Here is a 27,777-nt window from a genome sequence, read left to right as displayed (position 1 = left end):
ACAGTTTGGGGTCAGGGGTCACAGTCTGGGGTCGGATGACCATTTTTAGGGGTCGGAAGTCACAGTCTGGGGTCAGGGGTTTCTGTGTGGCGGGGGCCAAGGTCTGGGGTCACAGTTTGGCGAACGCGTCTCACAGTTTTGAGTCCCGATGGATGAAAGGTTAAAAACGGGCTTCCCCGGAGGCGTGGCTGGGGCCGGGGAGCTGCACAGTGATGTGGGGGCCACGGGCCCAGGCGTGGGGGAGTGACGCGGGCGTGGCGTGACCCCACCACCTCCTGCCCCATCTGGTGACGTTAAAAAGCCCTTGTCGGGTTTAAAAAAAAGTCCAGTGGGCTCCGAGACCCCTATACCCTTGCTCCCAGGCTGGGTGAGATTTGAGGGACCAAATCACCCCCGGCTCGAGGTGCCCCCATAGCGAGGGGCGCAGGACGCTGCTCCAGGCGGGGTCCGGCCAGTTCCATTTCCTTCCTTCCCAACCCGTGCGGGTCCTGTCCACCGTACGTGCCCCCTCGGGCTGTGGCCTGCGCTGACCGAGGGGGCGGCGGGGCCCCCCCAGGCCGCGTCATACCTCGGACTCGAGGCTGGAAAAGTGCGCCGAGCCCCGGCGGGTACCCAGGTCCCCGCCCCGGTGTCTCCGGTGGGGCGCGGCGGGCAGCGGTGGCCCCCAGTGCGCGGCGTGCGGGCACCGGCGCGCGTGGCGGGAGGGCCCGGTGAGCCTGCGCGCGGGGGCGGCGCGGGGACACGAGCTGAGGTCCTCGAGCGATCGCGAGGTGGGCGCGGGCGGCGGGAGGTCCCAGCCCCCCGCGGCGCGCCGGTGCCGGTGGTGGTGCGGCGCGGCAGCTGCGGGCGCGCGGTGCGAGGCCCGCGGGCGGTGAGGATGCGACCGCGGGCACCCGCAGCGGGCCCGGCGCCGGGGCGGGGGCCCCGCGGCCCAGGGCGGGGGCGGCGGCGCCCACCAGCCGCCGTCCAGGCCGTCGTGTGAGCAGCTGAGATGGCGCGGCGGCGGCAGCAGCTCCAGGCTAGCGCAGTGGCGACAGTGCCAGGCGGCGGGGCCGCTGCGCGGAGGCAGGTAGTCCCAGCTGCCAGCGCGCCAGCCCCCGAGCTTGTCGACCGACCAGTAGCGGCCAGGCGGCGGCCCGAGGCGCTCGGCGTACGGGTAGGGGAAGTCGGCGAACCACCAGGGCTCCAGGCCGCCCAGCGACGCGCCGCCCAGGCTCTCCGAGTCCTCCGAGTCCGACGGCGACGGCTCTAGGTCAAGGTAAGGACAGGGGGGCGGCGCGGCGCGGCACGGGGGTGGCGCGGCCTGGGCTCCGCCGCCCGCGCCCCCCGCACCGCCCGCGCCCCCGGCGCCGGGGCCCAACAGGGGCTGGCTCTCGGGGTCCGAGCGCGGCCAGCGAGTGGGCGCCGGCGGGCTCTCGTCCTCGAAGGCCAGGCGGCAGAGCGGCGGCCCGACGGCTGTGGCCGCGGCGGCCGGGGGCGCGGGCGGCGACGGGAAGCCAGGGAAGGCGCCGGCGGGGGGCTCGGCCGGCTCTTTGTCGCGCACGATGGCGAAGTAGGAGGGCGGCGGCTTCTGCGGGGGCTGCGTAGCCGGCGGAGATAGCGGGCGCCCAGCTGCGCCCCGGGGCGCGGCGCGCGCCTCGCCGACGCCCAGGCCCTGCGGCTCGATGGGGCCGTAGTAGCGGTGGAAGCCGTCGGCCAAGCTCGCGCCCCCCGGCGGCCCTGCACCTTTGGCGCGGCGCCAGCGGTCCACAGTGGCGCGATCGCGGGGCACGAAGGGCGCGGGGCCGGGAGCGGGCCTCGCCGCCGGGTACACCGGGCTGGGCAGCGGCTGCGGCGGCGGCGGGGGCTTGGCGGGCGGCGGGGCAGCCTCCGCGCTGCAGCAGCTGTACATGCCCTGCGGGGGTCGCGGCATAAGCCCGGTCAGCGCGGGATGCTGCGGACCACCTGCCTTCCCTCCGTCCCTCCCTCCTCTCCAGCACCCCGAGCCAGCTCCCTTCCATTTCTAGGCGTCCCAGCCTGTTTCCTCCCATCTCTCCCCCTCCGCCTCCCTCTCTCCCCCATACCCTGGAGAAGGCCAGCAGGAAATCCATGCGATGGGTGGGCCCCAGGCAATGCCGCAGGCGCCAGTACACCAGGTGCTCCCAGGCGAAGACCAGCAGGGAGAGGCCCATGGCCACCAGGAGCATGTAGAAGACGCCCGCCATGTTGTCGATGTCCAGCTTGCTACTCATCACCTCGATTTTGTCATTGTGGCAGATCCCGGAGAGCCACAGCCGCTCCAGCATCTCGATCTCATCTGGGGACAGGAAGGTGGGAGGTCACCTTCCGTGGGCACCCTCTGAGGACCCTCCCCTCTGATATAGGAGTCTAGGTCCTCAGACCCTGGTGTCCTGGTCCTCATCCCCTCCTTCCCCAGTACCCAGGGGTCTTTGCCTCCCCTCCCTTCCCCACCCCCTGTAGGCATCTCTGCGTGCAGCCGCACCATCCCCCAGGAACTGCAGCAGTGCCAGGTCGATGGGCCGCTTCCAGCGGGAACCCTTGTGCAGGGCGATGCCGTAGCCTGTGGTGGCAAAGACCTTGCCCGAGCCGATGGTGACGAGCTTGCAGCCCTCATCTTTGCGGGCCATGTAGTTGAGCACAGCCGCGTCGTAGATGAAGGCATCCAGCTTCCTGCCGGCAGGGGCATGAAGGGTAGGGTCAGTTCCACCCAGATGCCCCAATGGGCAACCCAGAATCCCCCTACCTCCTAACCTCCAACTGCTCCAGAGTCTAACTAGTGGTGAACTTCTCAGTAAGTCACTGCACCTTTTTGTGCCTCTGTTTACACATCTGTCAAATGGGGACAGCGGCAATACCTCCCTTCCAACGTTGTTGCACGGATAACCCTCGGAGCTAAGGAAGTGCCAGCGAAGTGTTAGCTGTGACTGTTAATGAAATAACTACTGGTTCAATCCTTACTGGAACCTTCCAGAGAAGGTCGCGTATACGCCTCCATTTTAAAGAGGAGGACTGAAGCTCAGAAAGGAGAATCATACAAATAATAATAGTGTTAATGATGACTTCTGTTGTTCCAGGCACTGTTCTATCTACTGTAATAACTCCATTCTCTCAACACCCCTATGAGGTAGCAACTATCATCTCCATTATTCAGACTGGGGAAACGCAGGCTCAGACATGCATCTTAATTTGCTTGGATTCTCCCTCTAGGCCCTAATTTCTACAATTTGGTGGGAAGATAAGCTTGGATACAGAATTAGTAGTTCTCACTGATGAATACATTGTGGCACTCGCCACATGTCACTTCCTTCCCAACTGCTGCCATTTTACATTTATCTCTGTGATGATTTGATTAATCTCAGCCTCTCCTACCAGAATGCAAGCCCCTCTAGAGCACGATCCAAGACTGTCTCGTTCTAGGCTGTGACCCAGCAGTTCCTGACACATACAAGGTGGTCGTAAATATTTGTGGAGTAAATGAATGAATGGATAAAGGGATCCACACTTCTGTGGATTACACACTGTGTAACTATCCTATGACATAAGATAAGTACTCATGATCTGACCTGTGAAGATGTCCAGGGCGTATTATTGAAAAAAAAAAAACAACTCACTAGTCCTGGAATCCTAGATAGAATATAGCTCCATAGTTATTTTGTGGGGTGAAGTTTTGGTCATCTTAATTGTAGACACCAGACTAGTTCTTAGAGGGAGGTATCTGTCTTTTCTAGTCCAACATTGTCCAAAAGAACATTCTGGAATGATGGAAATGTTCCATCTGCGCAGCCCAACATGGCAGCCACCGGCCGCCCATGGCTCTGGAGCACATGAAATGTGATCAGTACGACAAAGGGATGTAACTTTAATTTGTATTTAATTTTAATTAATTAAATTATTATTATTGTTATTATTTTTTTTTTGCCACACCAAGCCATGTGGGATCTTAGTTCTCTGACCAGAGATTGAACCCATGCCCCCTTCATTGGAAGCACAGTCTCAACCACTGGACATCCAGGGAAGTCCCTAATTTAAATTTAAATAGTCTTGGACAGCTCAGGTCTGGGGAAAACAAGAGACATCAAGGCATGTGGCTGGATGCTTGGTGAGGAGAAGGCGAAGGTCTTCCTGACGTGAATACATCACCCGGAGTCTTGAGTTGTTTGCCTCTCCGTTGATGTAAATACCTCTGTGTCCCCAAATTTCAGTGAGGCCCTGTCCACACACTCACATGAGCGCATATAAATGCCTTGTGCGCATGGTTGGTTGCATAGAAATTAAGGAAAAGGACAGACTTAGTCCTTGCACCCCAAAGGGGGAGACAGAGAGAGGATTCCTCAGATAGAATGGATCCAGCTGAAGCAACAACTTGGGGTGGGGCAAAGAATTCAAAGCTCTGGAACGTGGGGAGGGCATTCGCCACCCCGTAGTTGGAGAATGGGGTTTGAATTCATCTTATACAGATCCTAGCAGGCAGGGAGAGCCCAGCTGACACCTGGAAACATACACAGCACATAGGCGAGAAAAATACCGCACTACCTTCGGGCACTGCTGCCTTGTAGGCAAACTGTAATTTCTCTCGAGGTGTCTCTTTGTTTAGGAAAATGCCCTTGGGGGCGAAAGGTGAATTGTTTAAGGTGTTTAAGTGGGAAGAACTCAGAGTTTCCTGAGTCAGGCCAAAGAGGAGGGATGGAAGTGCTGGGGACTAGATGGAAGGAGGGTCTTCAGGGGTCCTGGGAGGGGGGCGTGTACAAGGGAGAGGTGTGGGAGGAAAGAACAGAGAAGTATTTTAGAGCCAACAATCAAGACTTCCAGTGGTGGGAAGGTGAGCAGGGCTTTCAGGAAGAGGGGAGCTGAGAATCTGCTTTGAATTTAATCATTTGCTCAGTTATTCTGGGATGTAATGCCTGCCTCTTTCCCCACCTCCTTACGCCCCCCCCCCCCGCATTGATCCTAAACCTCTAGTAAAACTCAGCCATGTCCGCCAGCCTTTTTTTGGAAAAAATAAAAATTCCCACCCTGTTGCCAGAGGGATCTTGACATTTGAGTCAGCTCCCGTCCCTCCTTGGCTCCCGTCCGTCCTCAGTTCACTGAGCTTCGCGGGCTCCCCACTTCACTCCCCACCAGGCTCTTTGTCAGCAAACACCCTCACACCCCTCCTTACCCCTCTGCCTTGTCTCCCATGCACGCCTCCCTCACTAAGTCTGCTCCAGCCACCTTGGGCTTTGTGCAGTTCCTGGATTGCTCCAGTCTGCTCCTGCCTCAGGGCCTTTGCACTGGCCATTCTCTCTGCTGGAATAATATCCTTCTCCCAGATAGCTGCCTGGCTGGCCCCCCACCTCCTTCAAGTGTTTGCTCCAAAGGCACCTTTCCTGGTACACTGTTTAATACTGCAACCTGTAGCCTCCTTCCTGGGTCTCCCAAACTCTCTCACCCTGCCCTATTTTTGTCCATAGCACTTACCTCCTTGTAACTATAAAATGTTTTTAGTTATTAGCTTTATCATTCATCTCCCCACCGCCCCCCACACACTGGAATTTAAGTTCCGTGAAGAAGCAGACGTTGTTTGACGGGCTCACTGCTGTATCCACAGGGTCTAGAACAGCACCTGGCATACAACACGTGCTTAATAAACAGGGGTTGAATGAATGAATTCAGGCTGGTTTGAGACCAGCATTCTGTGTGCCAATCACTGGTGCTGAGAGGTAAGATTTCATTAATAGGGAAAAGATGCCAAGAGGCTTTCCTCCATGGAAAATGCAAGAGAACAGTGTGTACTTTCAGTGAGGAATGTATAAAGATGTGTGTGTATACATGGTTGAATTGATCTGAAAAAAATCAAAAATAATTCTCCCTTTAGGGAAAGGGGGCTTGATGTTTCCTTTCCGGCCCTCATAAGTGAGTGAGAAGTTGAACCTCTCTCATGGAATGGGCTTCCAGAACTGGCTGGGAGAAGCTGTGTTTCTTTATTTCTTTTTAAGAGATGCATTTCCTTTCTCTTCCTGTGAGGTCGCTTGCCCTCAGTGGTAGGGTAAGCCCACATTTGGAATTTGAGCTAGCCAAAGCCATGAGGCTGCCAATCCTTTGTACCTCTCTGTAAGGATGGAATTTTCTAGTGTTGTCCAAGGTGGTAGCTACTAGCCACAGGTGGCTATTTGAATTCCAATTTTAATTAAAATTTAAAATTCAATTCTGTAGTTACACGAACCTCATCTCCAGTGATCGAGAGCTGTTGGCTACCATATTGGACTGCTCAGATCTTGAACATTTCCATCATCGCAGAAGGGGCTGTAGGAGAGCGCTGCTCTAGACACATCTGTGTCTGTCTTCCAGACTAGAATGGAAGCGCTAGGAGAACAGAGTCTTTGATTTGTTCACTGCTATACCCTCAGTGCCTAGCCCAGTGTCTGGTGCAAGAAGACCTTAATAAACATTTATTGGATGCATGAATGAATGAATGAATGAGTGCCTTTTAACTTGCGTATGGTTACGGGTATCTTGCCAGGGAGATCATGATTCATTATTTGTTTTCTTCTTTGGTCCTATTTTAAAAACATATATATAGTATGTCTACATATACAAATATATACATATATATGTATATATATAGATGACTAACCCAGGAAAAGAGACCAAAAAATACTGACACTGGGGATTCCCCAACAAAATGGTCCAGACAGCTCACCCTACAGTGAAGTTCAGAGTCAACAACCCTGCTTATGTGCTCACAGGCCCACCACTTCCAGAATTTTGCATGCCCACTCCCAAATATGAACTGACTATGAAGGATTACTAGACATCAGATAAAGCCTCTAACAAGAAAGATAGAAACAAGGAATGGCCCAGGTTCAATCCCTGGTTGGGGAATTAAGATCCTGCAAGCCGTGTGGCATGGCCAAAAAAAAAAAAAAAAGAAGAAGAAAGAAAGAAAGATAGAAACAAAACAAATAGGAGGGAGGGGGACTTGGAGGAAACATGCAGACATGCAGAGAGTAGAAGATGTAAAAAAAAAAAAGAAAAACCGAACAACTATCATTCATATCATCAGAGAAACAGGACAAGATACTGCAGCTTTGAACCATGAAGAGGATGTTATAAAGTAGGATACTACAGAATAATGCTAGAAAATTGACAAAATACCATAAACATTCAGAGATCAAAAAAGAGTTCTTAGAAATTAAAAATATCCTAGCAGAAGTGATAAAGCTTAATACAAGAGTGGGAGATAATATTAAGAAAATCTCCCAGGGAGTAGGGCAGAAAGAGTTAGAAAAATAAGAGAGAGAATAAAAGAAATGGATAGTCCAGGAAGCCCAATATCAAGTTAATAAGAGTTCTAGAAAGAAACAACAGAAATGGAAGGAAGAGGCGAACTGTAATTGAAAGAATTCAAGAAAATTTCCCAGAATGAATGACCTCAGGATATGACTGAAAGGTCCAGTGGTGAAAATAGATGAAGACACATTGCTGAGAATTGGCAGCACACTGAGGACAGGGAAAAGAAAAACAGGCCACATACACGGCTCAGGAATCCAAATGACTGGAGTTTTCAACAATAACACTGGAAATTAGAAGACAGTGGAGTGGGGCTTCCCTGGTGGCGCAGTGGTTGAACGTCTGCCTGCCAATGCAGGGGACGCGGGTTCGTGCCCCGGTCTGGGAAGATCCCACGTGCCGCGGAGCGGCTGGGCCCGTGAGCCATGGCCGCTGAGCCTGCGCATCCGGAGCCTGTGCTCCGCAACGGGAGAGGCCACAACGGTGAGAGGCCCGCGTACCGCCAAAAAAAAAAAAGGGTGGGGGGGTAATTTAGATACAGAGACATGCACAAAGGGAAGATGATGTGAAAAGACACAGGAAGAAGATGGCCATCTATAAAGCCAAGGAGAGGCCTGGGACAGATCCTTCCTTCACAGCCCTCAGAGGGAACCAAGGACTCCTGGCCTCCAGAACTGTGAGACAATAAATTTTTGTTACGGTAGCCCTAGCAAACCAATAATGAACTTATATGAGAGCAGAACTTGATGTATAATAAACACTGTGGTAAATTAAAAAGGTATGGGAATGATACCAAGCCTTGGCAAGCATGTGGAACAAATGGAACTTTCCTGCACTGCCGATGAGAGTGTAAACTGGTACAACTGCTTTGGAAAACGTCTGGCAGTATCTTTTGAAGCTAAGCAGACACCTCCCTATGACCTAGCAGGTCCACCCGTGGGAATTTACCCAAGAAAAATGAATGTATATGTCCTCCAAACACTTGTACAAGAATCTTCATAGTAGAATATTCACAATGGCCAAACACTGGAAACAACCCAAATGTTCACCAATCAGGAGAGTGGAAGAATTCTGATACTGGTATACTCAATGGAATACTGCAGTGAACAAACTTGGTAGTAGTGTTGGATGAAGCAAGCTAGACACAAAAACTATTATATACACTGTTATATATACACTTTTTGATTCTGTTTATGTAATAGTCAATGAACCAGGCAAAACTAATTTACAGTGATAATCTATGGTGACTAGAAGGGCAGAGGGGAACTAGAAGTTTTCCATACCTTAACCTGGGTGTGGTCACATGAATGTATAGCTGATCAATGAACCTCACACTTAAGATCTGTAGATGGTGGGATGTAAATTGGTGCAGCCACTAGAGAGAACAGTATGGAGTTTCCTTGAAAAGCTAAAATAGAGCTACCATATGATCCAGCAATCCCACTCCTGTGCACATATCCGGAAAAGACAAAAATGTGAATTTGAAAAGACACATGCATTCCAGTGTTCACAACAGCACTATAAACAATAGCCAAGACATGGAAGCAACCTAAATGCTCATCAACAGATGAATGGATAAAGAAGATGTGGTATGTATGTGTGTATACACACACACACACACACATAATGGAATATTATCTGGCTATAAAAAAAGAATGAAATGATGCCATTTGTAGCAACTTGGATGGACCTAGAGATTATCATAAGTGAAGTAAGTCAGAGAGAGAAAGGTAAATATCATATGATATCACTTATATGTGGAAACTAAAAAAATACAGGGAACTTCCCTGATGGTCCAGTAGTTAAGACTTTGCCTTCCAATGCAGGGGGTGTGGGTTCAATCCCTGGTTGGGAAGCTAAGATCCCACATGCCTTGAGGCCAAAAAACCAAAACATAAAACAGAAGCAATATTGTAACAAATTCAATAAAGACTTTAAAAATGGTCCACATCAAAAAAACTTTTAAAAAAATACAAATGAACTTATTTACAAAATAGAAAGAGACTCACAGACATAGAAAATAAACTTATGGTTACCAGAGGGGAAAGCAGGGGAGGGATAAATTAGGAGTTTGGGATTAGCAGATACACACTACTATATATAAAAGAGATCGACAGGGGCCTACTGTATAGCACAGGAATTATATTCATATCTTGTAATAAGCTATAATGGAAAAGAATCTGAAAAAGTCATATATATATATATATATATGAATCACTTTTCCGTACCCCTGAAACTAACACATTATAAATCAACTATACTAGTATATATACATATTTATATACATACGTAATACATAGATAGATCACATCAAATTTCCCTTGGAGGAAATGGTGGCCACTTTAACATGAGACCGACCCCCATGTTACAAGGAAATATGTGGCTTAGCAGAGAGGTTTTTTTTTTTTTACACAATTCCTGCATCTATGGCTCCTCTGTGCTCAGAATGTGTGTTGGGGACCCCTTGAAACGGCCTCTGCTGTGTTCCAATAAAATTTTATTCACCGACAAAAAAAAATTAAAAAAAAATAAATCGATTATACTCCAATCAAAAAAGAAAAAGATCTGTGTATGTACAGCTCAATTTAAAAAAAAGATGCAATATAAAAAGACACAGGATGAAGCCTCAAGCTATTTTTATTAAGGGCTGCGATTGTGGCTGACATTTGGATGAAAAGAAAAATACAGGTATCCCTCCTTCTTTTAACTCAGGGGTGGGATAGATTTGGATTCATTTTTTTGAGAAGTGGCTGGTCTCCCTTGCTGGTCACACTCTCATTGCTCTCCCAAACTCAGGAACAAAGTAGATGTGGGACATGAGGGTCCTACCCTTACCCAAGTCTTGGAATTCTTGCTCTCCAAATGTAAGGATGAGATACACTGGGAATGTGAGGGTTCCCTGTAGAAGTAAAAAAAAAAAAAAAAAGAGGAAGGCAGTTCCCCTGCCTCCCAAGGAAGGCGTTTGATACTTGTGAAGTAGGGGGGGTGGGGATGAGTCAGCTGGCTGGCTGGGGAGGATACTCTGGGGGTGAGTAAGGAAGTGAAAATTCCCAGGGGGGTGGGGAGGTGGCCAGAACCCTTTAATGGTTCATGTTCATAACCTTCACTATGAAACTTTTGGCATTTAGATGATGTAGACCCGGGCCGCCCAATTTGGTATCTACACACGTCCCTGTGGTTGGTTTAAGCGCTTGAAAGGTGGCAAGTTTGAACTGAGATGTGTGGTGAGTATAAAATGCACACTGGATTTCAAAAGGTGTGTGTGTTGGCAGGGGGGTGGGTGGGGGTGGATTATGTAAAAGGTTGCAACCATTTTTATACTGATTATGTGTTGCAATAATATTTTGAATATACTAGGCTAAGTAAAATACATCATTAAAACAAATTTCAGGGCTTCCCTGGTGGCGCAGTGGTTGAGAGTCCGCCTGCCGATGCAGGAGACACGGGTTCGTGCCCCGGTCCGGGAAGATCCCACGTGCCGTGGAGCGGCTGGGCCCGTGAGCCATGGCCGCTGAGCCTGCGCGTCCGGAGCCTGTGCTCCGCAACGGGAGAGGCCACAACAGTGAGAGGCCCACATACCGAAAAAAAAAAAAAAATTTCACCTGTTTCTTTTTGTGTCTTTTAACGTGGCTACTAACAATTTAGAATTACACAGTGGCTTGCATTTCCTTTCTGCTGGACAGTGCAGGCAAACTGACGCCCTTCACGTTTCCAGTCTTCAATCCAGCACACATAGGCTTGAGGTCTGGGCTTCTGTGGGGATTAATGGAGAGATGGGCTCCAATTTTGGTTAATATGCTCCAGAGCTGGAAGACATGGGGCCTGTGAGATGGTCCAGAAAGTGAATTCAATCTGGCAAAGGGGAGCTTGAAGCCAGGGTGGCCCTGAGAAGCCCAGGAATTTGCACAGTTTTTAGGAAAGAGGTTACTGGGCTAAGGTATCTAGAGGTGGGAAACTCCAGATGACATCTGGGGATCGGGGCAAGTACAGGAAGGGATTAAGAAGTGGAAGGGGCCTCCCTGGTGGCGCAGTGGTTGGGAGTCCCGCCTGCCGAGATGCAGGGGATACGGGTTCGTGCCCCGGTCTGGGAGGATCCCATATGCCGCGGAGCGGCTGGGCCCGTGAGCCATGGCCGCTGGGCCTGCGCGTCCGGAGCCTGTGCTCCGCAACGGGAGAGGCCACAGCAGTGAGAGGCCCGCGTACCGCAAAAAGAAAAAAAAAAAAAAAAAAAAAAAAAAAAAAAGAAGTGGAGAAGGGCGAGGAAGAAGAGGAGGAGAAAAGAAGAAAAAAGAGAAAGAGAGGAAGGGAAGGAAACAACAAAAGAGGTAAAAAGACAGAGTTCTAGAACTCCATGTGACAGCCACTAGCCAGACGCGACCAAGTATGAATTGAGATGAGCTGTGATTATAACATTTGAAGTACCCACCCTGCCCCCTGCCAAAATAGTGAAACATCTCATTAATTTTTTTTTTTTTTTTGGCCGTGGCACACGGCTTGTGGGATTTTAGTTCCCTGACCAGGGATTGAACCTGGACCCTCAGCAGTGAGAGTGCTGAGTCCTAACCACTGGACTGCCAGGGAATTCCCCATCATTAATTTTTTTTTTTTTTTTTTTTTTTTTTTTTTGCGGTACGCGGGCCTCTCACTGTTGCGGCCTCTCCCGTTGCAGAGCACAGGCTCCGGACGCGCAGGCTCAGCGGCCATGGCTCGTGGGCCCAGCCACTCCGCGGCATGTGGGATCTCCCCGGGCCGAGGCACGAACCCGTGTCCCCTGCATCAGCAGGCGGACTCTCAACCACTGCGCCACCAGGGAAGCCGTACCTTATTATTTTTAACAAGTGTAAGTGTTAGGTAAATAAAACCTTTGAAGAGAAGGGGGAAAGAGATTTGGGAAGGGGAAACCTCGTTCATGAAGATTGAGAATGTGAAGGCAAAGGGTGCCAGGCACAGAGAAAGGGGGTGTCCTCCAGGCAGGGGAGCCCTGGGAAGGGGGCTGAGGGGGTCCATCGGGGTTTGCAGCTGAAGGAAAGACAGGAGGAAGGGTGTTCTGGAAACAAGCTTGAGGCTTTGTTCCCCACAGGTTCCCCGGCATCTTTGAGAACCTGCGCGGAGCAGGGAACCACGTGACATGTCCCAACAATTTTAATCAAGACTGAGGGGTAAAAAAGATCCAGTTACAATTGGAACCTGCAGGGGTCAGCAGAGAGTGGGCCTGGGGGAAAGGTGCCGGGAGGGCAATACAGCTTCTGACTAACTGGTCCCTCTGATGTCCCCCTCCATTCTCCACATGGAGGCCAGAGAGGGTATTTACAAACAGAAATCTGATCACATTGCTCCCCTACTTAATGCCCCCCTTTCCCATGGCTTCTCACTGCCCTTCAAATAAATCCCAGCACTGACCTCGGCCTCAGGGGTCACACCTTGTGTTCTACTCTCATCTACCCTCTAAACTGAGCTCTAACTGAGCTCGCCACCCTTCAGCCATGATGGCTTCTTGCTGTTCCTCTAAGAAGCCAAGACCGCTCGGGGCTCAGACCCTTTGCCTGCAATGCTAGTCAAGTCCACCTAGCTAAGGAGGAGTCCCTCACCTCCTTCTGGGCTCTGTTCCAGTTACCTCCCCCAGATGCCTGCCCTCAACACCCTGGTGAATACACCCCAGCTCAGTCACACTCTAGCTCACAATCACTTTCTGAAATGATCATGCTGATTTTTCTGTTTGCATGTTTCTTGTTAATTTCCTACCTCTAGGTCTTAAGCTTGCTGTGGGCAGGAATTGTGATCTATTTGTTCATTGCCTGGCATGGAGTCGAGGCTAAGAAAATAAATGCATGCTGAATGACTAAATCAATGAGGGACGGGGAGAGGGAGTCATTGTGCTTAGCTTTGTTGTAACCTTGGACTGCACTTTGGGGCCAGAACTTAACTTTTCCCCATGATTTGGGAAACTGATGTTAAAAAAATATATATATATATCTCCAAGTATTGATTCCAGTGAGTTCAGATCTAATGATGATGATGGTAGTAATAATAATAATAATAACAGCAAATACCTACAGTGTGCCAGGCACTGTTCTAAGTGTTTTGCATGGATTAACTAATAATAATAACTATAATAATATATATTATTTAATAATAATGACTATAATAATATATTAACTAATAATAATAACTATAACAATTCTTATAAAAAACTTATGAGGTGGGTTCTCTTGTCATCCCCATTTTACAAAGGAGGAAACTGAGGCTCAGAGAGGTTGAGTAACTTGCCCAAGGTCACACAGCCAAGAAGGGACAAAGCCAGGATCTGAACCCTGGGAGTCTGGCTCCATAATTCATAACCACTGGCTCTCTGAAAATATCCTAAGGCTCCTACTCCCAGAAGGGGGAGTTCATTCCCACCCTCAATGATCTCTGCCCTCCAAGCTGACACACCCTGGGCTGACCTCTGAGGCTGATGAACAATCCCTGACCCCTTGCCATCTCCGAGCCTCCTCAGGGGCCCCAGCAGCCCCACTCCCCACCCCCCACCTCCCGGCCCCCAGTCTGCGCTGACCCTGCCTTGAGCTGAGTGAGCGCTTCCTCTACGCGGGGCTGGTTGTAGCGCACCATGTAACTGTGCATGTCGGGGTAGTTGCTGCGGATGTTCTTCTCTGTGGACCCGTTGGGCACCGTCCCAAACTTCAGGGGCGGGTACTGCTCCTGGGGCCGCTGGAACTGGGGCAGAATGGGGAGTCATTAGGGCACCCCCCAGGGGGCATCTGGGTCAAGATGTCCTCAACCAGCTGCTCCATTCTGGGGGACACTGGCAGAAACCCCAGTCCAGAAATGTTTCTCACACTTGCTCACCATGACCCACGGAAACACTACCCTTCACCCATCACATACATCCGCAGTTATCTGTACGTATGTATGCAGATATGTATACATACACGTGCGCATACACAGTCAGGAGTAATATTGAAATATTTAATCCCCAGTATGGGCTGATCATGGTCCAATCAGAAAAGACACGGGCAACAAAACCCCAGACCAGTCCCAGAGGCCCTTGATGGGCCAGGCATTAACCCTTAACTTGCTGGATCAGGAGAGGTCCCAGGGGCAGGGGCTGGCATGGCACCGGCTGGGGGCAGTTGCTAACAGTTCCCAATCTGTTCAGAAATAGTTCACTATTTTAACAACAGACCCAGACAGATAGGTGTGTGCTGGCCTAATGTCGGGTGTCTACATGACTAAAACAAAAGTTTCATACAACCATACTCACCCTGATTACCTAAAATGCAGTCAAACATATTTTTTATTCTATTCTAATCCATTCCATTAAAAAAATGTCTGTTGTAATCCATTGAATTGGTTCCTCAACCTTCTGATAGGTCATGACACCCAGTTAACCACGTTAGTCTCAAAACGTGCTGTGCAGACCACCAGTCCCTGAACGAACTGTGATCCGTGATGAGGTAAGTACAGAAACCGAGAGAGTGAACATTTCAAGCTATTTGACAGAATAATTTTATGTCTGTTGAACCTAATAAATAATGATGTGGGTTGGAATTTCGCACGTCTTGGTTTTCAATTTTATTTTACTTTTCCAGTAATTCCTTTCTATTATATTTTATAAAAGCATTGGTCTCCACTGGATTAGAAATGTCAAAAATTAGCCCTTCATCACAGTTTGAGAGAAGCACTGGTCTAGAATATTCCATTTGGCACTACTGCCCCTAGAATATTTGGGGATACTCTCTTCTCCTTGGAATATTTAAATAGTTCATTGTGAAACATAACCATTTTCCTCCAGAATATTCCATTCTACCATTCTGGGACTCTTTCGGGGAAGAGACCCCCCACGAATACCACCCCCCATCTGCCACCTACAACCTCAGCCAATTCCCTCCCTCCCCAAACACACATACCTTTCGGTCACTGAGCCCAGACACGGTGTCCACATACTCCTCCTGGATCATGAAGGCGGCCAGGTTGGCTGTGTAGCTGGCGAGGAAGATGACGGCGAAGAAAGCCCACACCAGCACCATGATTTTGCTGGTGGTCCCCCGGGGGTTCTCCACGGGCACCGAGTTATTGAACACCAGGGCCCAGAGCAGCCAGATGGATTTCCCAATGGTGAAAGTTGAGCCGCCAGGGCCTGCAGGGGGCCAGGAGGGGGACATGGACCCCAAATCCCTTATGCTCAATGAGGGAGTAGAAAGAACTACAATTCCCAGTGGCCCCTGAAGCCCCTGTTGCCTCAGGAGACCATAACTCTATCCCAGGGGCTGTTGGGAAACGTGGTCCAGGCACTCTGAGGTAGGGTGATGGAGGAAGGGGACTCACGTTTGCCTGTGGCCAGGCTGCGGTTGTAGCCCACGGGACTGAGGTACTCAAAGATGAAAACGGTGACGGCGACCACAGTGAGGCACATGACGAACATCATCACCCACACGGCAGGGCTGTATGGCTCTGAGGGCAAGGGTGTGTGTGGCCATGACTCAGCCAAGCCAAGGCTTGGGTGCCCACAGACATGTGAACAAGGTACAACCCAGATCTGACCCCGTCCTACTCTGCCCCCTTCTTGGGGACAGACTCATTGCCCACTCAGACCCCTGGCAGGGGTGGCGGGGCAGTCTCTCCCAAAGAAAATCATCTCAATCATTTCTGTGATTTCAACCACCATATAGAAACTATCTCCTAAATATGTTTCCTGAGCCCCAGACCTGATTCTCCACCTCCCCCTGGCAATCCCTCCAGGCCATTCATGTCCCACACGGAGCCCACCCTGGGAGTTCCCCGTCCATCCAGTCACCACCCAGACCCTCCCTCCCGCATTTGCCACCCTCACTCCCTCCTTCCCTCCCCGTCACCAACATCCTGTCAGTCCGCAGCCCTATCCTCCTGTCCTCCCCCCGCCCCCCCACCTCGGCCTTTCCTCTCCATTCTCTCTGCCAACACGGCTCAGGCCACATCCTGTCCCCTGGACCATGTCCCCATCCTCTCCTCTCCAGCCCTTCCCCCCCACCACGGCCCTAGAAGCTCTTTCTACACCCAGAGATGACCTGGCCTCTCCCCAGCTCACAGCCCTCTGTGGCTCCCCAGGGTCCCCAGGACAAAGTCCCTGCCTCTCAGACTTGTTTCCACTCTTGTCTCTGGACTGATCATTTTTTCAAGAACCCATTGCTTTAACCACCCAGAACCCACAGTTCCCCAAGCAAGCTACATCCTCTCTGCCTCTTTCTCAATAGCTCCCCTACCAGAGGCACCACCCTGACCTGTCCATCAGCCAAACCTGAGCTCCTGCAACCCCTCCTCACACTGCTTCCGGGAGTTCACTGACAACAAACCCAAATCACTCTTTCTTGAGATCAGTACCCAGGATTTGACCTCCCTGGACCAAGTGTAAGTGGCCAGGACTGCCCGTCACAGTAGGGTCACCAGCCTGGATTGTCACTGCAGTATCTGGGGACACGCCTGTCGCCTCCACTGGGCCAAGTGATGGGGCATAAACATGACCTTGTCACTCCCTTGCTGAAAGCAGGGGCCCCACGTGGTGCCTGTCAGGGTGCCCTGCAGAGACCTTGGTGCAAAGAGGAGGCCACAAGAGACACCGCTGGGGAAACAGACAGAAAACAAAACACCAAAGAAGGGTTGTCCCTTCTCCTCTCAGCCCTTCCCCCTCCCAGGAGCTTTGCTCAGACTTCGGAGAGCAGGAGGGAACGGACGTGAACTGCTGCCCTTGGCCTGATGTACGCTTTCCCTTTTGTCTTCTCCAAGCTCAGTAAATGAGATCTCTACCCAATCTACCTCAAAGCCACCAACCCACTGTGTGCCAGCTTTCTAACCGCATCCTAAGCCTGTTTCCTTGTCTCACCCTCTTGGTCATCTTCCTATCCTGCACCCCAACTTCACTCTGCACGGACCTCTGCAGTAGCCTCCTCATGGGCCTCCTGCATCCGCAGACCCACTAGTGGGATATCTTAAAAGCCTAAATCTGATCGTATATCCCCACACCACCGCCTGCAGTTAAAAGCCTTGCCATTGCAATAGAAGTAAAAACCAACCTTCCTACCATAGCAACCGAGGCCCTGCTCGATGCACCACCTGATTCCCTCTCAGCCCTCACCTCCTACCTCTCCCACGATCACTCACTGACCCCACCCCTTGCCATTCCAGGGCCTGGGCTCACCGAGAAAGGCGGAGGGGGACACAGTGCCATTGCTACGCGCCACCATAACGCTGATGCCTGTCTCCACGAAGGGGACGGAGAAATCCACTATCTCGGACCGCTCCTCGTTGATGGTGAGAGAGCCAATGGCCATGTCCGCGCGCTGGTAGAACACCTGGGAGTGAGGACAGGGAGGGAGTGAGGGAACACGGCTGGCTCAGGACCAAGACGGGTCCCAGGAGGAGACCAGTGACAGGATGATAGAAAGGGCTAGGAGGGTGGCGGGGTGGATGAGGGTGGCGGGGTGGATGAGGGGGACGCAGGCAGAATGGGGCAGGAAAGGTGGAGGTGAGAGTCGAGAACAAGAGTGGGAAGAAGTGGTCTCCAGCCGCATCCTCCCCCCCCAGCAAGCCTCTGAAAGTTTTGGACTCCATCCTCCAGGCCCCGCCCCCTTTTCCTAACAGTTCCACCCTCCGGGCCCCGCCTCCTCCGCCCCAAGTGTCCTTCCTCCTGGCCCGGCCCCTCCGTCAAGGTGGGTCCTCCTCGTGGCCCCGCCCCTTCAAATCCAGGCTTCTCACCTTCGGCCACGCCCCTTCGGCCCCAGAGTTCTCCCCTCATAGTCCCGCCCCCTCAGAGCCAGGATTCCTGCATCTTGGCTCCGCCCCCTGACCCAGCCGCTTCTGGGCCCTGACCTGGTCCCGACTCCGCCCCCGGCCTGTCTTGTCCCCGCCCCCACGCTGTCCCCGCCCACCTCACCTCCCCGATCATGCCGTTCCAGACACCATCAATCTTTTTGCCGTGCTTGCCGTTGGTGACCAGGTAGAGGTCATAGCTGAAGCCGATGGTCTGCGCCAGCCGCTTCAGAATGTCGATGCAGAAGCCCTTGCAGCACCGCTTTTCTGGGCGGGGGGCGTCCGGCGGAGGGCTGCGGGAAGCGAGCAGGCTTGGGGATGTTGGGGATCCCTGCACCCCCGCGCCTTATGGAGGGAGGGGCGAGCAGCAGCTAAAACTATGGTGGGCATCGCTTTCTGGGGAAACTGAGGCTCAAAGGAATTACGTGACTTGTCCAAGGTCACCAAGCTGGAAGGCTTTCTAGGTCCCAAGGGAGGAGGGGGCTGGGGCTAGGACTACTTGGCTTCAAGAGAGGATTTTGAAGCTGGAACTTCTGGATCCTGGGCTGTCACCTGTGGGTGCGGTTGAGCTGGCTCCGGCAGGGGACGGAGTCTCGGATGCAAGTGCCACTGATGGGGTCGGCGGGCTCCACAATGACGAAAGGCCTCTCTTCCAGCGTGGCCACGGTGAGGTGCTGCGTGTCATCAACTGGCTGCAGGAAGCGGCCATAGCGGGACCACAGCGGGTACTTGAGGCGGAGAGTCTGCTGCTCCCAGCTGCCCACCTTGGCCAAGAGCAGGGGATTCAGGCTTCCTGAGGGGGACTTCCTAGAATGTTCTGGCGTTCATGGCCTGCCTTCCTCGTAGCCGCGAGCTCCCAGCTCCTTCTCCCTCAGATCCAGGAGTCTGGGCCTCCTCCCCCACCTCTCCCTTGGACCCAGAAACCCTTTCCTCCTTCAGACCCACGAGTCTGGGCTTTCTTCTCCCAGAGCCCAGGGGTCTGGATTCCCAGTCCTTCCCCTTAGGACCTAGAAGTCCAGGCTCCCAGCCCCTTCCTCCGTCAGAGGCCAGAATCCAGGGCCTCAGCCCCCACCTCTGCCAGGAGTCTAGGTCCTCATTGCTTCTTCCCCAGGACCCAGGAATCCAGGCCCTCTCCCATGCCTGAGGTCAGTGCCGGGACTCACCACCTCCCACGTCCTGTCTCGGGTGAGGGAGATGACCACCAGGGAGGGGTTCACCAGGAAGCCATCCTCATTGAAGGAGTAATCCCGGTTATCCCAGGTAATGTTCATGAAGTACCTGCCCAGCAGGAAGGGAGGGGACACGTGGGGACCTGAACTGGACCTTGGCAGCTGAAGGCCGAGAAAGTCCCCTGTCTACTGACCAACCCCAGCGCCCAGTATGAATCTCTCCTCTAAGTTCTTGAAAACCCAAATACGCCTCTCCTCGGCTAGGCACTCTCCCTTGGCAGCTCGGTGCCTCCAGGACCAGGTCCCAGACCCTCAGGCTGGGTTTGAGGCTCTAGGGGACCCACCTGCCTCTGCAGCCCGATCTCTGATCACTGCCTGCCGTCAAACTCTCTCCACCCAAACCCTTTTTCTGCCCCACAAATACTGAATGCAGGGTGTCCCCCAAAATATCAAGTGGTTTTCTATCTCTAGGCCTCTGTAGGTGCTTTTCTCTCTGCCTAGAAAAAAACCCTTGGACTTCCCTGGTGGTCCAGTGGTTAAGACTCTGCGTTTGCACTGCAATGGGTACGGGTTCGATCCCTGGTCAGGGAAGTTCCACATGCCGTGCAGCATGGCCCAAGAAAAAGAAAAAAACCCTTATTCTCTCCCTTCTCATCCTGACCAGTTCTTAGATGTTCAAGGCTCAGCTCACGTGTCCCTTCTTCTGGACAGAAGCCCCGGGAGGGTCTCTGGACTCCCAGGTATCTCTATTATACAATGGCACCCTGTGCTCTGAATGCCTGTCACATCACCCAGGTCACTGGACCAGACCCTCAGCTGCCATCCTTGCCTCCTCGCTACCCCCCACCCAGGCCATCAGTCCCCAAGCCCCATCCTTCCTGCCCCTGGGATATCTCTGCCCCATCCCCTCCTCTCTGTCCCCACAGCCCTCCTGGACCCCTACCCCAGCCTCCTACTTGGCCTCCAGCCTCCAATCTTTCTCCTCCAGTCTGTCCCCACCTCACCCCAGAGAGGTCTTCCTATACCCCAAACTGACTCCACCTCTCCCCTGCTCATAGCCCACCCATGGCTCCCCAGTGCCCCAGAAAAAAGTCTAAGCCTCTCAACCTGGCATTCAAGGCCCTTGCAGCCTGGGCCTCTCCACCTAACCAGCCTCATTCCCAACCCCTAATTCTCCACCCTGAGCTATTGTGGTCTCATCAACCTGCCCAGGTTTTTCTCCCCTCTGGTCTTTTGCACAATGCTCTTCCCCCGGCCTGGATTATCTATTTCTGGTGGACTCCCAACTGCCCTTGCAATCAAATCTAAACCCCTAACCTGGCCTAAATGCCCTACCTGAGCTGGGCCCCATGTTACTCCACCATACGTTGCCCACTTGCCCACTGTGCTCCAGGCACACTGGCTTTAATTTCAGGAAATTCCAGCCCCAGGGCCTTTGTACCTGCTGTTTCCCCTCCCTCTCTTCACTCAGATCTTCAGATAGTTGGCTCTTTCTCTCTCTTTTTCTTCTGGCTGTGCTGCGCAGCTTGTGGGATTTTAGTTCCCCAACCAGGGATTGGAACCTGGGTCCTCGGCAGTGAGAGCGTGGGGTCCTAACCACTGGACCGCCAGGGAATTCCCTTGGATCTTTCTCTTTATCCTTTTTTTTTTTTTAACCTCCAAATTTCACCTACTTGAAAAGGCCTTTCCTGACGACCTCACCTAACCTAGCACCATAGACGTTTGTTATACATTCTACCTGCTTTATTTTCATCTCAGAAGTTATTACCTGCTGATGTTTTTTTCCTTTCTTTTCTTGTCTGTGCACTGATTGTCTCACCTATGAGACTGTAAGCTCTGTGAGAGCAGAGGCCTTGTTCAACATTATACCCTGTTCGTAAAGCAGGGCTTGGCACACCACAGACTCTGGACAAAGGACTTTTCAATGAATGAATGGATGAATGAATGAGCAGTTTATTTTTCAGGTCTCAGCTTAGAAACCACCTTCTCCTGGAAACCTCCCTGACTCCGTAGGCTGACCCATGACTTGTATAGCCTAGTTTGGAAGGTTGCCTGGGACCAACACAATTCCTCTCCTGGGAGGAAGTTAGCTGTGAGATTTGGAGGCATGGGTGATGGACAGGATGGGCTGAAATGATGAGTATCATGAAGGAACAGAAATTCTGGGTAAGCAGAAGAACTGGACAGCCCCTGGGAGTGGCAACCCTGAGACAGAGATAGAGATAGAGATGGAGATGAAGATGGTGATGAAGATGGAGATGGTGATGGTGATGGAGAGGGGGAGGGAGAAAGATAGACAGACAGACACACACACACACACACACACAGAAGCAGAGAGGATCAGAAAGAGAGAATCAGAATGAATTGAAAGAGTAGCTGGAATTGAGGAATTGGCCTCAATTCCTGATGTCTGGGTTTCTGTGCATGTTTATCTTTCCAATAAACCCCCTTTTCCCCAAAGAAACTTGAATGAGACTCTGCTTCCTGCAACCAAAAATGTCCTGGCTTTGCAGTATTCTCCCCCCAGTGCTCCCACAAAGTCCGTGCAACCTCCATTATTGCAAATAACATGCTGTGTTGTCATTATCCCATCCCTGTCTGCTACCCCCACAGGACCCTGTGTTCTTTCAAGAGAAGTCCATGGTCTTATTCATCCCTGCGTTCCCAGTGCCCAGCATGAGCCCTAGTTCCTAGCGGGCGCTCAGTAAGTATTTATGAACGAGGGATGCTTTTCTCATCCTCTTGCCCCTGGATCCCGATTCCCACCTCCCCACCTCCCCACTTCTCACTTCTCCTCCCTTAGGCTTTCTTCCTCACCCATTGCCCCTTCCCAAGCTCAGCTCATCCTCATTTCAGCATTAAAGTCCTCTCCTTCCACTGTCTGTCACCAAACTCATCAAGTTCTCACTCCCAAAGCTTCCTGGGGTGGAGATGCTGTTTCCTACCAAATCCTGGTCTCCTCTTCTAAAACAATCATGTGTCACCTGGGCACACACCTGCCCAGCTAGAATTGACATTCCCCACATTCCCCGAAACTCCTTGCAGCTAGCCCACGGCATGGGCAGGTGGTATTCAAACTCTAACAATCAGTGCAGCATAGGCACTGCCCAATCAGAATCAACGTCTAGCCAGTCTGCATGGATGCGGCAGTACACAACCAATAAGTCAGTCCTGGCCCAGTGACTACGTTCTCACCGATGGGATGTAAGACTCGTCCCTTCCACCTCACTGGCCATAAAGGAAATGGCTTGTTCACCTCCTCACTTTCCCCCTTTTCATGCGCTAGAATTCAGACATGGCCTACAACCCAGCTTCGACTGTGCGGAAAGGAGATAGCAGAGCAACAAGGTGGGAGGGTCCTGAGGCCCTGAATGACCACGTGAAGCGATGGAGTCTCCTGATAACCTGAATCGTGCATCTCTGGATTGTTAAGTGAGAGAGGAACAAAGTTCTACCTTGTTTGGGACATTGGATTGTCGGGTCTTTTTGTTACTGAAGTTCAACTCCTACTCTAACTAGGGTATTTCACCAAATCTAAGATGTTATCAATTAGAAGATGTGTCACAATTTTCACCCACCACAAAGGAAAAAAATGCACTGCCCATGAAACCTTGGTAGGCTATCAATTGTAAGACATGCCTTGGTTTCAAAGACATTAAACTATGCAAAAACGCGCATCCTAGAATCATGAAATATAGTAATACACTCACTGTATCTCAGGTGCTTTTTTCCAAATCACCTGATTTAACCCCAGAAAGGAGACCCAATTACACTTGTTTTACAGAAAAGGAGACTGAAGTTCTGAGAGGGTTCGTGACCCATTTCAGGCCACTCAGGCACAAGTACCCCAGGTACTCAGGCTCAGGAATCTTCCCACAGCCCTCCCAGCCCAGCCCCACTCACCTGTGTAGACTCTCCCCTCGGTGGGTGCGGTTTTGGGCGCGACAGTCATGGCCAAGTTCAGGCAGGAAGCCATAGTCACGCAGCAGGGCCTGGGCACCTCTGGCCACTACGGCCACGCCAGCTGCCACGCGCCGGGCCAGATCATCCCTCCAGCCTGCTGAGCGCACTGCAAACAGCCCGGCAGGCAGTGGGGCACCTCCTGGCAGAAGAAGGGGCTCCCCAGGGGTGCCCGAGCCCCCGCCTCCAGCCAGCTGGGGCCCCACCATGAACCAGACGTAGCCAGGCCCAGTGAGGCCAGCCTCCTCGGCTGCCCGGAACACAGGCTCAGCCTCCTCACGGGCACAGAAGAGCAGGCGGATCTGCGCACTGACACTACGGAGCTGGGCGCCCAGCACGGCCTCGCCAGCCCCAGGGTCCAGCGTCAATGCCCCACGGTGCTCCCAGCCCACCAGGCTGCCGTCGGTCAGCACCTCAATGTAGGACAGGAAGGCCCGGTGGCCAGGGGCACGTGTGGTCACAGCTACAAAAGACGTCCAGTCGTATTCCTCCAGCACCTCGAAGATGACCTGAAGCTGCTGCTCTGTGGACGAGCCCAGCTGCAGGAAGGTGGAACCCTTCTCCTGCAGGGGAGGAGGAGGATGTCAGGCCACCCCACGTGGAGACCTCAGCTCCCAGCAGTCAATAAGGGACCTTCAGCGGCCAGTGAAGGGTTCACAGCTCCCAGGGGTCCAAAGGGGACCTCATCTCCCAGCAACTGATAGGGGCATCACAGCTCCCAATGGCTAAAGGCAGCTCACAGCTCTCAACATGGCAGGCTGACTAGCTGTTCGGCAAACGCATCTCCTTTCCTTGCTGGGGCACAGAGCTAGACCTGGGTTATGTTTAACCACAGGACCGAGTTCTAGGCTCATCCATAAAAACCTCTCCCCCCATGCACCTTACTCTTCCCTGTCTGAGGGCAGATGCAGAGGCCCCAGAGGAGAAACGTAGGGGATTACAGAGCCACAACACGGAGGAACCTGAGTCCCTGAGTCACGGCTTGGAGGCGAGCCAACTCCAATCAAGAACACCTGTTTGGATTTTATATGAGTGAGAAACAACCTTCTATTGGGTTAAGCCACTGAGAAGTGGGGTTTTATCTGTTACAGCAGCTAACATTACTGTAGTGAACACACTCAGCCTCCTGGGAGGGAACTACAGTTCCCAGCATCCACTGAGAGGGACTACATCTCCCAGCAGGCCATGAGGGTGCTGAAGGTAGTCTCTCCCAACTGGAGGAAGCTTTGTTGAGTAGACTTGCCCTTCTCTGCTTTTCTTCCTACCTTCCTGTCCCCTCCTTTTCTGTTTCCTTTGCTGGACTCTCTTCCTCAGTCAGAATTCTAAACATAGGAGTGCCCTTGTTTCCTCTTTTCTTCTGTCCTCTCTCCCTGGTGATCTCATCCAAATCCATGGGTTTAAACACTGTCTCCTGTGCTCTCCAATATGGTAGCTACTAGCCACCCATGACTATTCACATTAAAATCAATTAAAGTTAAATAAAACTTAGTTCCCTGGTTGCACTAACCACACGTCAAGCGCTCAACAGCTACACACGGCTGTGGCTATCATATGTGACAGAGCGGATGAAGACCACCGTCATCATTGCAGAGAATTCTATTGGACAGCCCTCGGGCCCATATCCAGACCAGCTCCAAGTCTTCTCGGCTCTCTGTTCAAAACATGACCCCAGCTGTTCAATCCTCACTACGGGCCCTGTCATGGCCCTCATCGTTACCACTCTCTTGCCTAGACGACAACAGCTTCCTAACCCATCTCGACTTCCTTTCTCGCACCTTCCATTCTCCAGACAGCAGCCAGAGTGATCTTTTCAAAATAGTAATTGGATTGCCTCCCTTCTTGGTTGAAAACCTTCCAATAATTCTACATCAGAATCAAAGCCAAAGTCCTCGCTGTGGCCCACAAGGCCCCGCATGACCTGGTCCCCGTCGCCTCTCTGACCTCATCTCCCATCACCCCAACCTCTTTGCTCTTCCTCAGACACCTCAAGTTCCTTCTGGCCTCAGGGGCTTTGCCCTTCACTGTCACCTTTCTCGGGAACACTTTTCCCCCCAGCTCCTCCCCTCCTCAGTCCTCAGGTCCAGCTCAGTTTTACCTCCTTGGGGAGGCCTCCCCTGACCACCATCTACTGAAGCCATGTCCTCGGTCATTACCTCTCCTTCAGCACAGATTTCACTCTCTGTTATTTGTTTTTTCTGTCTCCCCATTAGAAATGCAAGCTCTGTAAAAGCAGGGACCTTGTCTTTTTTTTTTTTTTTTAACCTTTCATAACTGTATTCCCCAGAATCTAAAACAGCCCTGGCACAGAATCAGCCAATAAATCTTCCAGTAATGCGATGAGACAAGCAAGTGTACTTTCTCCCTAGACATGTGCCTGTGGTTAAATGTGTACCGGTTAGGGCTGTTGTCCTGAGGGCATGAGGCCTCCCAGAATGCCGTGAGAGCACTGAGAGACCCTCACCCTTGGCAGGTGGAGGTGTGCTCAGGGGACCACATTCCCAGGATTCAATGGGGGCACAGATGCAGCTGTGAGGACCACTCTTTGTTCCATTCAGAAACACTAAAGGGACTATATTTCCCAGAAGGCAACGGGTGTGCACCTAGCAGACAGTGAAACAGAGGGGCACACATTTCTAAGCAGCAATGGGGGTACGAGGGACCACGTCTCTCCGTATGCCAAGGAGGTGGCAGCCAGGAAGTAATAAGTTCACCCCGCAGATGATCTGCCTTCAAATCTTTGGACAACCCCATGCCAAAGAGAAGAAGAAAGTTGGACAGAGATCTTTCCCAGAGTGCTCTGGACACGAGAGAACTACAAGTCCCAGCCTCCAATAGTGATCTAGTCACAAAGCCACCGGCCCCCACAGCAGGGAATTGGTGGAGACTTAGGCTCCACCCACTCAGGTGGCCCCATCCTCAGGCGAGTCCCACTTCTCAGTTACACTGGCTCCACCTCTGAACAGGCCCCGCCCCTTCTCAGGCACCTCCTCTTAGCTGACCACTTCTTAGTCCGCACACAAGGCTTGTGCAAATTCTGCCCTTCCCTACCAGAGGTCCACTCCAGCTGGCCCCTCCTGTGCCCTCGGGAGGCAGGCCTCTCTCCAGGCCACAGCCAGCTCCAGCCTCTGCCCCCGCCTTCCCTGTAGGCTCCTGGCTTTGACCTCTCATTGGCTGAGCCTACCTCTTTGGGGGGCCTTCATCTTTCCAGGACCACCCCCTGGATTCTGGCTTTCCAAGACTCACAGTTGGGTACGCCCACTCCCAGACTGGCTTCCTCTCTAGACTCCGCCCCTTTAGTACAGAGCAGGGGTCCTGTCCTCCCTGGCCTCCCCCTTCACCGGCTAGCCCCGCCCCTTCCCTGACTCACCCCTTCCTTGACTGCCCTCTCCCCACTTTCTAGCTGCATGGTTCTACCCCTCCCTCGCCCTCTCACTTAGGACACCTCTCTTTCTCAAACTCGTCCTTTCACCAGATGGTTCTGTCCTCCTTCGTTGACCTTTAGACCCCATGCTCAGCTGGCCGGGGACCTCCCTTTCCCTCAGTACCTGATACCCCTCTTTCCTGGTCTCTGTTCCTGCCTTCCTGGCTCCCGCCTCCTCTCTAGCCCTCACCCCCTTCTGAACCCCATTCCTTTTCAACTGGCTCCCCCTCGCTGATCCCAGGGCCCACCCCTCACTCCGACCTTGCCATCTCAGGCGTGTCCCTTCTCGTTCCCAGTCCCCGCCCCTCACTGGCAGGCCCCGCCTCTTCCCCAGTTCCCACCCCCTCCCCTGATTCACCTCTCTCGCAGCCTCTCAACTCTTCCCATAGCCTGATCACCCCCGACCCTGCTTCTAGATGATTCCCCGGCACATTCCGTTCCGCCTATAGACCACGCCCCTCCAAGTCAGCCCCGCCTCTTACTTAGATCTGACCCTTACATGTGTCTCCACCGCATCCCCGATGCTGGCCCTCAGGGCTGGCCCCGCCCCCTTACAACACCGCCCACCCACGACAGGCCCCGGCTCCGCCCCTCAGCCTCTGGCCCCCGCCCCGCCCACGGGTTGCGCGCACCTTGGGCGTGAGCACGAGCGCGGCGCCGCCGTGCACGGCCACGATGGGCAGAGAGGTCTGCGCCGACAGGAAGTCAAGGATGGGCGCGACGGCGGGCGCGCGCGAGTCGTCCTCGAAGACGACGCCGTGCACCCTCAGCCCCGACAGCAAGTCGCAGAGCTGCAGCACGAGGCTGCGTGGGTCCGAGCCGTTGAGCACCAGCGCCACCGGCCGCACGTCCAGGCCCGGGCTGCGCACGGCCGCCGCCACGGCCGGGCCCAGTCGCGCCGCCTCGGTCGCGTACGCGGGCCCAGAGAACACGAGCGCCACGTTGAGAGGTCGCGCCCCGCCGGGGCCCCCGCCAGGCCCGCCGGCCCCGCCCGGCCCCGGCACCTCTTCCGGGAACGGGCTGGCGCAGGCCAGCGCCAGCAGCAGCAGCATCTTAGCGGGGCCCCGAGGCCGCGGGGGCCACCGGCGCCGCGCATCGCCTGCGGGCCCTGCCGGGCGGCCTCTAAGCACAGAGGCACGCGGGGAGGGACACGAAGGAGGGTGGGACGCAGAGACG

The 27,777-nt window shown here is 52.9% G+C and overlaps 1 protein-coding gene across 1 annotated transcript; it reads right to left on the bottom strand.

Annotated features, from left to right (window-relative positions):
- Positions 1-562: 562 nt before the first annotated feature.
- GRIN2D (glutamate ionotropic receptor NMDA type subunit 2D) lies at positions 563-27,697 on the bottom strand (the record flags this gene model as incomplete). The annotated part of the gene is given in 13 exon segments (XM_082606567.1): positions 563-1,894; positions 2,064-2,296; positions 2,483-2,670; positions 13,823-13,983; positions 15,177-15,406; positions 15,595-15,720; positions 17,441-17,594; positions 18,176-18,344; positions 18,604-18,815; positions 19,215-19,329; positions 23,124-23,743; positions 27,234-27,673; positions 27,676-27,697. Coding segments are annotated over 13 exon segments (4,002 nt in total).
- Positions 27,698-27,777: the final 80 nt, after the last annotated feature.

Source organism: Mesoplodon mirus (assembly GCF_964341445.2).
Source record: "Mesoplodon mirus genome assembly, chromosome: 19".
Lineage (NCBI taxonomy): Eukaryota > Metazoa > Chordata > Mammalia > Artiodactyla > Ziphiidae > Mesoplodon > Mesoplodon mirus.
Note: the sequence above shows the minus strand (reverse complement) of the source record. Positions and strands in the feature narration are given on the sequence as shown.